General features: G+C 40.9%; 1 protein-coding gene across 2 annotated transcripts in view; it reads right to left on the reverse strand.

Annotated features, from left to right (window-relative positions):
* Positions 1–562: 562 nt before the first annotated feature.
* pola1 (polymerase (DNA directed), alpha 1) overlaps positions 563–12,360 on the reverse strand; it is a 50,056-nt gene continuing 38,258 nt past the window's right edge. For both annotated transcript variants that reach the window (XM_066663845.1, XM_066663764.1), the window contains exons 36-37: positions 11,473–11,560; positions 563–1,584 (exon numbers count right to left, since the gene is read on the reverse strand). In XM_066663845.1, the coding sequence (XP_066519942.1) occupies positions 1,445–1,584; positions 11,473–11,560 (228 nt within the window). In that variant the 3' untranslated portion in view covers positions 563–1,444. The remainder of the gene's footprint in view (positions 1,585–11,472; positions 11,561–12,360) is intronic.

The raw sequence follows: 12,360 nt of genomic DNA on the forward strand, positions 1-12,360 counted from the left end.
TCTTGTAAAGTGCGATATAGAAAAAAAGAGAGCACCATTCAGTCAACGCTAACTGTTCCCTCAGTTAAAGTATTTTACTCGGCGCGCAGCAGATGTGACATAATAAATATATAAATTTACTTCATTGGCTACGCAGGCCTCCACACAAACGCTGTCGATCACAGTCCGGGCTAAACCCGGGGCATAAAGCCACTCTTTAAAGTGTACAGTCTCTTAGGTCGGTGCCATTAGTGGCTGTCGTCTAAAGTGATTTTTCAAGCACGGTATTTATGGAAATTGGCATTTGCAGTGATGAAATGGTGTAAGGAGAGAGAGAGAGAGAGAGATGGAGAGAGAAAAAAAAATCAGTTCACCTGTCATTATAAACACATGGAACAAGCAGAGTGAAGCGAACGTTTTTTTTTTCTTTTTTTTAAAGTACAAAGCTCCAATGCTTCCGCCTTCAGACTTCCCTCTTTCCATGTCTTGGTAGAACAGCTACCATTTTTCATCCAACGTCTACTTGACACAGTTAACACACACACAAATCCTGGCAGAAAACCTGTAAAAGTCTTTTGTATCACTTTATTTTACCTTCAGCATAAAACACTTAATATCCAAGACTTGAACATTCAGACACTTCAGCACAGCTACAATCAGAACATGAGAGGGAGAAAAGGGACACACAATCATGAACAGACCATACATGTATAGAAGTTAACTGAAAACATTAGTTCTAAAGCACAGACGGGTCCAGCTCCAACTGGCTGTTGAGCAAGCACCAAGTACAAGTGTAGGAGTTTAAATGAATGTCCAATCGCTTCCAGCTCCAGAAATCACTGACCAAATCTGTATCATTGGCTAATTGACATGCTATCAAGAACCAAGGGTGGTGGAGTGAAGTTATTACCCCTGATTGTTACCTCCAATTTTTTTGCCTCTGTGTAGTGGAAGTGGGAGGAGCAACCGAAGGTGGTGGTGTCTTTAAAAGGTCTTTAGACCCTCTTCTTGTCCGTTTTGTCACTGAACCCGGATCGATTTAAGACCTGGATGCAAGGCTAAATGGACACGATGAGAGACATGGGTCGGCGTGAGTGACAGACAGTCAATCAAGACCGGGCATGATGGTCACACATTGTGCTGCCATCATCTCTCCTCACCTCTGACCTTAATTCACACCACACCGTCAGTGCACTAAAGTGGTGCAGTGGACACTGACAAACAAAGGAGGTAGAAGCACAGTTGTGGGAAATCAAGTGGAAAATAACTTTCAGTAAATTACAAAACCATTATATACACAACAGTTGAAATAGTAATCACAATTAGAAAGATCACCGGCCCAATCAACAGCAGAAATGCTCAAACAACCCGAGGTCTCTGGCTGTAGCTGGGCCATAGGGTGTACTTTTATGGTGAGAGCCCACCAACTCAGCTGTCCCACCTCATTCTGATGGACTGAAAGCATTTACTTCAGTGTGGTAAAGGCCTGGAAGAGCTTGGAGAGGTTGACCTCAAAGTAGCTGCTGGACATCAGAACACGATCCACCACGCCCTTCAATCTCTTATACACCTCTTTCTCTTTGTCCCATTCAGTCTTAACCCTCCCTGTGGACAGACAGAACATAATGGTTGGACATGGGTGCAAATAAGACTCTATAAATGGTTTTAAATAATTTTATTTGCAGAGATGTACAATTATTTTTGAGCTGTATTAATCCAGGCCCTGGATGCTATCTCTAACCCACATTTCAAAATTGATCATGTATTTCAAGAGAATGCCACATATATAACCCAAAGTCAACTACACCAAAGAAATTAATTAAGTTCATCTTTACACTGAAGAAATGTTCTGAGGAATTTGCAAAACGCAATGTATTCGATAGAATTCCATTTCATTCCATTACAAAGAGCAGCCATTTTAACTTCATACACATGACACCAAACTTTGTGATTGGAAAACTGAGAAAATTGCTTTAGAACATTTATTAACATGCCAACTCGACATTAAAATAGCCAATTTAGTGAGATGTTAAGTTCACCATGGGGCTAGTTTACAAACAGGAATTAAGCTTAGTCCTGGACTATGTACTCCTTGGAATAGAATCACAATTCAAAGCACTGCAGTCCTGGACTAGGTTAAAACATTTGTCTGAGAAACCATCCCATGTATGTGGGCCTGAAAAAATTAAGTTGTAAGAACATTATTGCATCAGTACAATTTGTCTTATGATTAAATATTTAGGCAAATGTTCAGAACAAATACAGATTGAAATTCAAGTACGTTTTGTAAATACGATCACTGGTTTAGAATGCACTGCACTGGCACAGCATATAAAGTGGCACAATTCATGAACTGCTAATTCCCCTCTTGAACATGCTCACGAGAATTGGTCTGTTAGCAAGGCTGAAGGCGAGAACTCTATGAACTCAATATGGAGGCAAAAAAAACCCTATCAGTTATAATATCGAACTCTGCTCTTGGACAGAAGCTAGGAGAGGTTTATCAAGTATCATTTCAAATGAAAGTCCCAAAGAATCGATAAGGCTGCAGTAATCCGGTGTTGTGTGGGTAGTATGGTGGTTTGAAGGGCTAGGTGTCTGCAGAAGTCTGGAGGCTAAATAGACTGCACTGCCGGGGAGCCATGGGGTCAGGCAATCGGGTCGATAGCCTAGGTCATTTATCCCATCAGGAGGGCCTTCAATAACAGAGAGGAGATGATGGAGGAGCCATTGGCAGGCAAGCAGGACTGAACTGGAATTACAGACAGAGCCAAAGCCTTTAACCAAAGTCTTTTGTAAAGCCAAGTCTTTGCAAAACGCTTGCAACCCAAACCAATGTGAGAAAGATTTCGACACCTCCAAGCAAGAATAAAACTTGAAATATGTGAATGCTAACAAGTGTTTTTGATAAAATCAGCTCAGATGTTTTGGTATGTTGCTGCAATTAGTCCTCCAACCAAAGAGTGGCAGTGTGGAAAAAGCCATAGAAATAAAATGGGTGACTAGGGTTCCATATACACAAATCTAGCCAAAAACATTCAACATTCAATAATCAATTTTTTCAGCTCCACTGACTATATAGGTACACTTTGTATTTTTAAAACTAAAGACTGTAGTCAATCAGTTGCTCAGTATACTTTGTCAGCCCCTTTTTACATTGTTCTTTAAACAGTAAAGCCCCTAGAGGGCTATCCCAGAGCAAGCCCTAGGGGACAATCTACACAAGCTATGCCACAACAGATGAGCTAATATTTCTTGATTTTACATCTAGCATTTGGTGTGTGTAACAGATCCAAAGAATAGAGTGAAATGGGGCAAACAAAGTATGTAGTTCAATAGATGGACAAGTGTCTGTGGTGGTAGAACTGCACAGGGCAATTGCTTGATTGCTTGGAGGTGGTGGCTATAATGCTCTGGGCAGTAGATACATGTAGCCTTTGTTTTTTTTTAATAAGTGTTGGGCTGACGCCAGTAAATTTTCAACAGCATTTGTTAAAATTAACTACAGGGTATGTACAAAAGTTGTTTATTATTATTGAGCTACATATCCCAATTGTAATATGCAGTGAATTGTATTTAAAATCCACTTGTGAAAAGCTGTTTTCAATAATTTGAAAAAAATAAATTTATACTGGATTATTAGAACACATTCTTCAAAATACATTCAGGAAGTCTCTGATATAACCATGAGGTAAAGTTGGGGACTTGAAATATAAAACTGCTAGTTGGTGTTATCATTAGGTGATTTTGTGCTATAAAAAGTCAAACTAGAAAAGATCTGAATGAACAACGTAATATCTTGTTGTGCATATATTGTTATGACAAGACAACTTGAGGGGGGGACTATACTGTTCCAAATGGTCTGCAAGTTGTCTTGTCATATTCATATTCATATTCTGTCTGGCCCAACTAATCTACAGATAGTTGTTTATTCATTTTAATATAAAAACCCTAGTTCACAGTGCTGAACCACAAAAGAACCCTTAGTCAGGCCAGACAATACACCATGCTGTTTCCCAGTGGTCTTTTCCACCCTCTCTGGGGTCCAGATTTTAATCACAGTCTGACTCTATTAGCAGGTGTATCACAAACTTGAACTCCCTGTGGGGTATAAAGGTTAAACACACAGAGCAGAATGACCATGTGTAACCTCCCAGAGAAACAGGGATGGCACACAGACCAATACATATACGTTAGTGGGTGACCGATTAATCAGTTGGCCGATTAATTGGCAGATGTCAAAGCCTCCGCTAGCGAAAAGGATTATATAAAAATGTCTACAGGCACAGCCGCAGGACACCCCATTTTGTCCATTTCACCATTCTACATGCAGACGTTTGTGGATAATATGAAACATAATGTTTCCTGAGAGAACACAGTAAGCTTTAATTCCCATCTTTCAAAGATCAATATATTTAACTGGCCACACTTAACATGTACAATGTTTATTGTCTGTATAATCAGATTGATTCGGGGCATATAGTGAGAAAATGCAAGTAATGTTATTTGGTAATTGTAGCGTTAGCAAGCCTTTAACCAGCTAATCTAGCTAGCAAGCTTTTAACCAGCTAATCTAGCTAGCAAGCTTTAAGAGTTTAAATATCTAATGTTCTCATCTCAACCCAACAGTCTGCTAACAAGTGATTTACCTGACAGTTTTAAGATACGCTAAGTTACTTACAGCTGGTTGCATTTACTAACAGGAGATTTAAGTTGGTGTCTTACATTAACGAAAGCTAGCGTTAACATTATGAACTTCCCAACAGCGTTGGGGAAACATACGTTCTACATATATTTGCTGCATTTTGCGCGCATGTGTGTTCTTTTAATCAAATGTGTAAACAAACAGACAGAAACAGAAGTATGTGTCTGAGCAATTTTGACAAGGTGGTGTAAATTTCGCCAGTTACCATCATCTTTTCTAAATGTTAACAGGATTTTCCTCTCCTAAATGACAGCAAATCTAATCTAAAACCATTCGTGGTTCGTATTATATATAAAAAATATTATGTTATGTATAGAATAATGCAGTTAAATGACCTGATTTCTGACATGCCGAACCCCGGTCTCTGTTAAATTCCTGAATGTATTTCTCCATTTCATTAATTAATACAAATTCCATTTAAAGCAACATGTTACTGGCTAAGATAAACAGGTATATATGACTGTAATGTGCATGGAATTATACATGACCTATCTTTGTTTTTTGTTTTTTGCTTTTTTTTGACAGATTGCTGGACAGAAATCTAATACCTTATGGATTTTCATTCATTAGTTTCATACAAAATTATATTTTACTGCCTGTGGACATTCATTTAGTTGATATAATTTTTATTTAAAATAAGAACAGAGTGCAAACAGCAGAGCCAGTACAGACAATAATAGTGCTAAATTAATGTTCATTTAAGTTGAGCAATCTTGTATCTAATTTGTTATTTTTAACATATATATATATATATATATATATATATATATATATATATATATATATATATATATATATATATATATACATAATCAATTAACAAGGGGAAAAAAACATGACATCGTTATATAATAGACCTGCTTTTTAAATATCAGCATCTGCAATTAAAAACCCTAATTGGTCAACCTCCAATATACATATCAGCTGCAACAGCTTTCAATATCAGACATACATTTTACTCAGACAGAGAGAGAGAGAGAGAGAGAGAGAGAGAGAGAGAGACAGAGAGAGAAAGAGGTGTGCCACATGAACCAGAGTGAGGGGAGAATACTATTTACCTGAGAAGAGAAAGAGAGAAGAGGGAGAAGAAAGATGATGATGCATGATCAAGCGAAAGCAATCATGTCATCATTTTTGAAAGGTGGGAGAAAATAATTCTTCTTTTCTCACTCCCTCTCTTGCTTCACCCCTTCTCCCTTTCTCTTCTCCTCCTCCTCCTCCTCTTCTTCGTCATTCTTCCCCCAACCTCAATCATTGTGTGGGGAATGGATAAAAAAGAGCAACTTAAAAGCCACGAAGGTTGTCAGAGACCCCCGCTTTCCCTCTCGGCCCGGCAGGGGTCGTATTTAAAATAAATAGCATTTCGAGAAAAGGGAGAGAGATGAGGAGAGTAGGAGAGAACTGGGAAAGAGACAGCAGACATGAGCAAAAGAGAGGAAAAGAAACGAGAGAGAGGGGAAACTGAGAAAGAAGAATGAGGCTAGGCAGTGGAAAGAGGGAGGGAATGGAGAGAAGAGAAAGAGAGAGGAAAAAAAAAGGAGTGAGGAAAGACAGGAGAAGGCAGGGGTTGGCGCTGGCTGCCTCGTGACAGAGGAAGGGTAAGCTAGTCCAGGGAGAGTGTATCAGCTTCCATGCGCTCTAACTAGGTGTAAATACAATAACAAGCATGTAATTAAGTGAGCATGATGAAGTTAATGGAGATCATACATTCCATTTGGGCTGCTTATGAATATTCTATTAGATGTTATCAGGCAGCTGGAATAGCTGTTAATTTAATCATCACTGCGAGCAGGGAAAAGTTCTTTGTGCGAGTGTAATTGCACAGAATGAATAATTGATTTGACAATCGCACCCGCGGATTTCCAGCAGCTCAAGGCTGGCAGAGCGCGGGGGAGGAGGGGCGGGGAGGGCGAGTGCTGTGCGCCCTGAAGAGGTTGCAGAGGAGATAGCCTGCAAATTGAGCATTAGCTGCACACTGATAAAGGACAATTTTTATTTTATCAATGCGGCAAAATTACATTACGGCGTGAGCATAATCACACTGCCCACACTTAAGAGGAGACAAGGGAAAGAGAGGCAGAGAGAGAGAGCACAAGTGTGTGTGTGTGCGCGAGTGAAAGATAGAAAGAAGTGTGTCTTGAGGGGGGTGGGTGGTATGAGAAGTAAAGGGATGACTAAAAGAGGAAATAAATTGCTCTTCATGAAAAGAATGAAATCAAAGTTCAACATGATTTGGAAGTCATTGATATGGGATATCTAATATTTCAAAAAATGGAGAGAAAATGTTTTATTATGGAAGAGCTCCTGCCGTGTGTGAAATTGCCTCCACATTTACCTCAGTTGCTGCAATCAGGCGGACGACTGTGGTCTACATGTAGATCAGATTGCAAGTCTGCATCTAAAATATCTTGCGTCCCATTCCCACACATGGCTAAAAAGCACCCCGCTTCCACTGTGGGCACACACACAATGCATTGTGTGCAACTCGATCGCTTTTAAAACCCAGCTGAGAACATTGATGAAGTCAGCTAGTACGAAGCAGCAACTCGGATGGGCATTTAAGCTGTTGGGATGCTTCCTGTCTGGGCAGGTCTAGAGACCAATCATAGGCCTGGACGGGGGGTTCTAGTGGGCAACTCTGAAATAAGCGCAGGCCACTAACAGCTAAGACGCTAACCTGATGAATAGTGTGATTTACCATGATTCCTCCATACGGAGCGCATGGTAAGAGACGATCAGCCACAGTAATTTGAATCAAACCACGGAGAGAGCGAAAAAGAGGTTGAGGGGGGAGGGAAGGATAAAAAGGACAATCTAACTCTTACTTTGGTCTGGGCAGTACATACCGCCGGCAAATGTTTCTTTCTTCCATTTTTTTTTTTTTTTTTTTACTTTGTCCGAGAATAAAGAGGCAATTTCCATCAGTTTTTCCTCGCAGGAGGAATCAGATAATCTAGAGAGGAAAATACGGCAAATGGGTGAAGCGTCGGCCGCAATTTCATCATCAAGCAACAGCTGGAGCGGCCATTTGCCGAACCGCAGCGCCACCCCTGGCTGGAAAGTAAAAGAAATGGAGAAAGAGAGAAAGAACGAGACAGAGACAGAGAGAAGGCTTCTCAGTCAATCAGGCCAGAGACTCCATCAGCTGGTACGTAAGTTTAATGTCTCTCTGGACTTAACTCCCCGAGACTGACCAGCAGGCCCATTTACCCAAGGCCATTGTTCACGAGGCTGGCCGGAGGCTAGAGGCTTTAGGTGGCCACAAGGATCGCCGGCTTCACCTCCGGCCTTCTGTGTCCAGCCGCCCCCTTCTCTCTCTCGCTCCACCTCCCAGCACTGTACGGACGCAGTTATCTAAAGCGCCACAATAACAGCAGAGCCGACAGAATAGGGGGGAAGATTGGTTTTTCTATTGTGCCGCCGAGCTGGCATAATGCCCACTTTAAAAGCAATTCCTCGCTCATCAGAGACAGACAGAAAATCTGCCAGATACGACACTAAACGTCCCAGGTTGGGGAGGGTTGGAGTGGGGGGGTTGTGCGAATTCAGTAAAATTACAGTTGGCCGTGAGTGCGCGCACACGCGTGTTTGCGTGTGTACTGCAAGGGGGCAGCTGAAAGTTTCTTGAACTGCACTTTATTCCATCATGCCTACTACGCTGGTGCCTTTCTCTCAGTGTGCTCCAGCCCAGAGCACAACCCTGTGCTTCTTCCCATTGTGCACCAGGGGTTGGAGTAAATGGACTGGAGCAAAGGATACATCACTGCCAACTGAACAGCAGAATACACCACAAGCCTCAAAAAGTATATTCGCTCTCAGACATTGCAGCAGAAGGGAGGACCAAAAAAGAATATAAGGGAGCCATATCAGTCCCCAAAAAGAGAGTAAGGAGAGAACGGGGGTGGGATAATAAGAACAAGAGCAGGTAGAGTAGACAGAAGGTAAATTCTCAGCCCTGTTTAGGTGTGTCATCTAATAGCAATTAAAAAAAAATAAAAAAAATCATGCAATTTAACAAAATACACGTTTAAAATCACACTCAAACAAAACGGTGGAAATATTTAATATTCAAAAAACGGTCTAATATTCAAAAATGCCTGACTGACTGCAAGCAAGCCGTGATTTATGTAGATCTATGCACTGAATGCAAACATCTCCATTAACTAACACAAAAATCCAGGTGTTCCTATGAGAGCGCAGATTGAGTTACACTTAAAAATAAAAAATAAAAAGTTAAAATGATAAATCACAGTCAAATTTCCTTACTTACAAAGGCATTACTTTATCAGTAACCTTGATTATTATGATGTGGAACATGACCAGGGCCGTGTGGCATTTGAGAATGATAATACAGTAGGGCATGATTCGTTTTTTTTCGTTTTCTATCTAAATGTTCTAAATTATCTGACTATTTTATTAGAAAGAATACAGCTCAAGCCATTTTCACAGAAACCCCTGAATGAAATGTTTATTCCTGTCATTGTTTTGATGACAGCTACTTTAAATATACCTTGTTATTAATCAAACTTTAATAATCTCAAGCAAGCATTAAGAATATATTTTGCCACACTGTCCACCTCATGACAAATGAGAACACCAGTCTGGATATAATTAACTTAGATCTCAATGCTCTTTAAAGCTTTAAATCCTAGACCAAAAGGCTACACTAAATTAAACAATCACGTTAACCCACTGTATGCTGCAAACCTAAACAAGCAGAGGTAGAGGTAAACAACGTGATTGTTTAATTTAGTGTAGCCTTTTGGTCTAGGTTTTAAAGCGTTTAACGTGGCATGGAGATCTAAGTTAATTGTATCCAGTGGTTGTAATATCCACTGTGGAGGGAGTGCTTCACCTTAAACCAAGGCTAAAACAACCATAGCTCTTGGCAGATGGCCCACAGTTTAACACAGTGATCATCTTACAGGGATACTGAAGATGTAGCACATAGCACAGCGCAACCAAATATATCCGGCATAAATGCCAAGATTCTGTATCCCCCAACGTGGCAAAGGCACACCCGGGGTCTTAATCAGGACCTGAACAAGGTAAAGACAGTACCAACCATCCAGCCCTGTAATTTCACCCCTAGACCCCACTAAGCCCTGTGGTCTATAATACAGTAATGCACGGTATTACAGTGATGGACCAAGGTTGGGAGAGGGGGGGTGATGACAACTTAAAGGCTATACTTTAGAGCTGCGTGTAAGATGTACATCTAGGAGCAGTCCACTAATCCCCACCAGATCTAAACCAAGAAAAGCCTTTATGTGAGATTAGACAGCACTGGATGGGCTCAAAAATCTTCAGTCACTAATAATAATAATAATAAAAGTAACTAATAGGTTATTTTTTTCAACATCACATTATACATTGTTATTTACTATCTGAAGTAAAACAGATTGCTCAAACTACTCAATAAATGTGCCACAATTCCTCCACATTCTCTCTGTTGGATCACTTATAATCACATTATACGTTTTCACTATTAATAATATTACACGTATTCTCGAACCTGCGAAGCTTTCAGTCACCTTGGGATCACCTACAGTTCTATTCGTCACTTTGAACACATCCACAATGTAAATTCTAACTAACATGTTAAATAAATATCATACACATCAATCAGACTTAGAAAAAAAAACTTATCTAAATACTTTTTATATGTGCGCGCAAATGAAGTAGATTCACGGGAATGAAAAGAAGCGGGCTGAAAGCATACAGCATGCACATTACATCTGTGAAATACACAGGATGTGTGGAAGGAAACAAGCAGAGAGAAAAAAAACTGGACAACAGCCTTAACAGTCTAATCTGTAAATGTTTACATCTAATCTCAACAGGTAAAAATCAGGGGTAGAGGAATAAGGAGGAAAAAAAAACCCTTTAGGAATTAGAGGCAAGGTGGCAGTGACGGGCAGAGCAGTTGTCAGAACTCTGAAGATTGGCCACAATTACTCAAAGAAACAACAGTAGCGAAAAGTACAGAAATAAAAATTCCAGAAAGAAGCCAAGTCTATAATCATGTTAGCCCCCCACCTCCCTCCCTTCCAGACCCACTCGGCTTGCTTCATGTTCTGAGTGGTCATCTATTGATTACACATTATATTTATCTACGCTTCTCGCTCTCGCTCCGGACCTCATTGGCACATGTAGAAATAAATAAAGAAATATACAAGTCTGTTCCAAGAGGTCCTTTTTAATCAAGTGACATCAATCACAGAGGCTGGCGGGTAAGTAGCCACTGCTCGGCTAGCTCCGGTCGCCGGGGTTGGATCCTCCACTGGGCCGCTGGAAATATATGCTCCATGTCCCATTATTTATGAAGGCCTATCCTTTTGCCTTCTCGCCAATTACTCTCCCTATCATTTTCCAAAATCTAAAAACTGTTTTCAATCAACACAGCCAACGCTATTACTGAGTGCCTGCCGGCCCTGAGAGGAGGCTTTTCTCTCTCCCTCTCCCTCAAACTGATTGGAGCGCTTTGCATTCCGTGCCGCTCCGTGATTGAATCCGTCGCTTGAATTAGGGCTGTCGACTCGAGGAGCAGCACATCCTTAACCCAACCCCCCCCAACCCCTTGACCGCCTCCAGCCTGTGTGAGCCATGTGAGATGTGTGTGTGTGTGTGTGTATATATATGCGTGTGTGTGTGTGTGCGTGCGTGCGTGCACACCTGCGCGATTCACCCTAATGTGGATGGTTCTGGTCGGGAGTTAAAAAATTGGACGCATGTCTGTGCACAGCTTAGCTAGTATAAGAAATGTTGGTGCTGCGGTATTCTCTTACTTTTGTCGTCTCCCTTGGTTATGGCGTAGTCCCAATCAAAGATGAACCTGTAGAAGCACAGCTGGTTGTACAGCGCCTTCTCAGAATACTGTTGGGGTGGGGTGGGGGGGGAGGAAACACAAAGCACAAAACACATTATTCCAACAGCAAAAAAAAAGTGACACAACTGCTGCATCACAGATGTGGCAAAGCCAAAACTCAATAGAAGAAGGAGGAGGAATGCAACACAATGCATGTAGCAGGAATGAAATTGCTATGCATGACTGCTTTTTCATATTCTAACAAAGTGTCAAAAGTCTTCTGACAAAAGATGCTTGCTGGAAAAATACCGGTCACACTTTAGCCTGGAACACAGTGTTTAAGTGCAGTGACAGCCTTACTGTCAATATGATAAGAGATGCATAGTCAATACAGGCTCAAATTCCCTCTCACAAATCCCTTCAAACTTCTTAGTGATGCTGTGGTGGTCGATTATTCAATCGCTCATTCACATTGAAAGGAAGAAAAAAAAAACAAAAAAAAAAAAAAAAACAATTAGCTATAATCACACTGATGTTTACCTCACATCAGTTAGTACTGTTTTTTCCCCTCTCTCTCTGGGGAAAATGAAAGGCTGGAGCGTAATGAGATTGGTGCAATTCAATCAGGGAAAGCTGGAGAATCACCTGCGTTAATTACAGACGAAGAGACAGGTAGTGTTTGTCATATATTCTCCACTGTCACAGACAGAGGCAAACACACTCACTCAGGCAAGCCCCAAGTTTAGAGTCATATAAGCTGCAAAATCTGTCTGATTGGCCAAAACTAGGCACTGCATCACCCCCTCCCCTCCAGCGCCACAAAAGCAGGAAACAATCTGTTTGGTTTGTAAATGCTGCTCTAATTACC

Source organism: Hoplias malabaricus, chromosome 1 (assembly GCF_029633855.1).
Source record: "Hoplias malabaricus isolate fHopMal1 chromosome 1, fHopMal1.hap1, whole genome shotgun sequence".
Taxonomy (NCBI): Eukaryota; Metazoa; Chordata; class Actinopteri; order Characiformes; family Erythrinidae; genus Hoplias; species Hoplias malabaricus.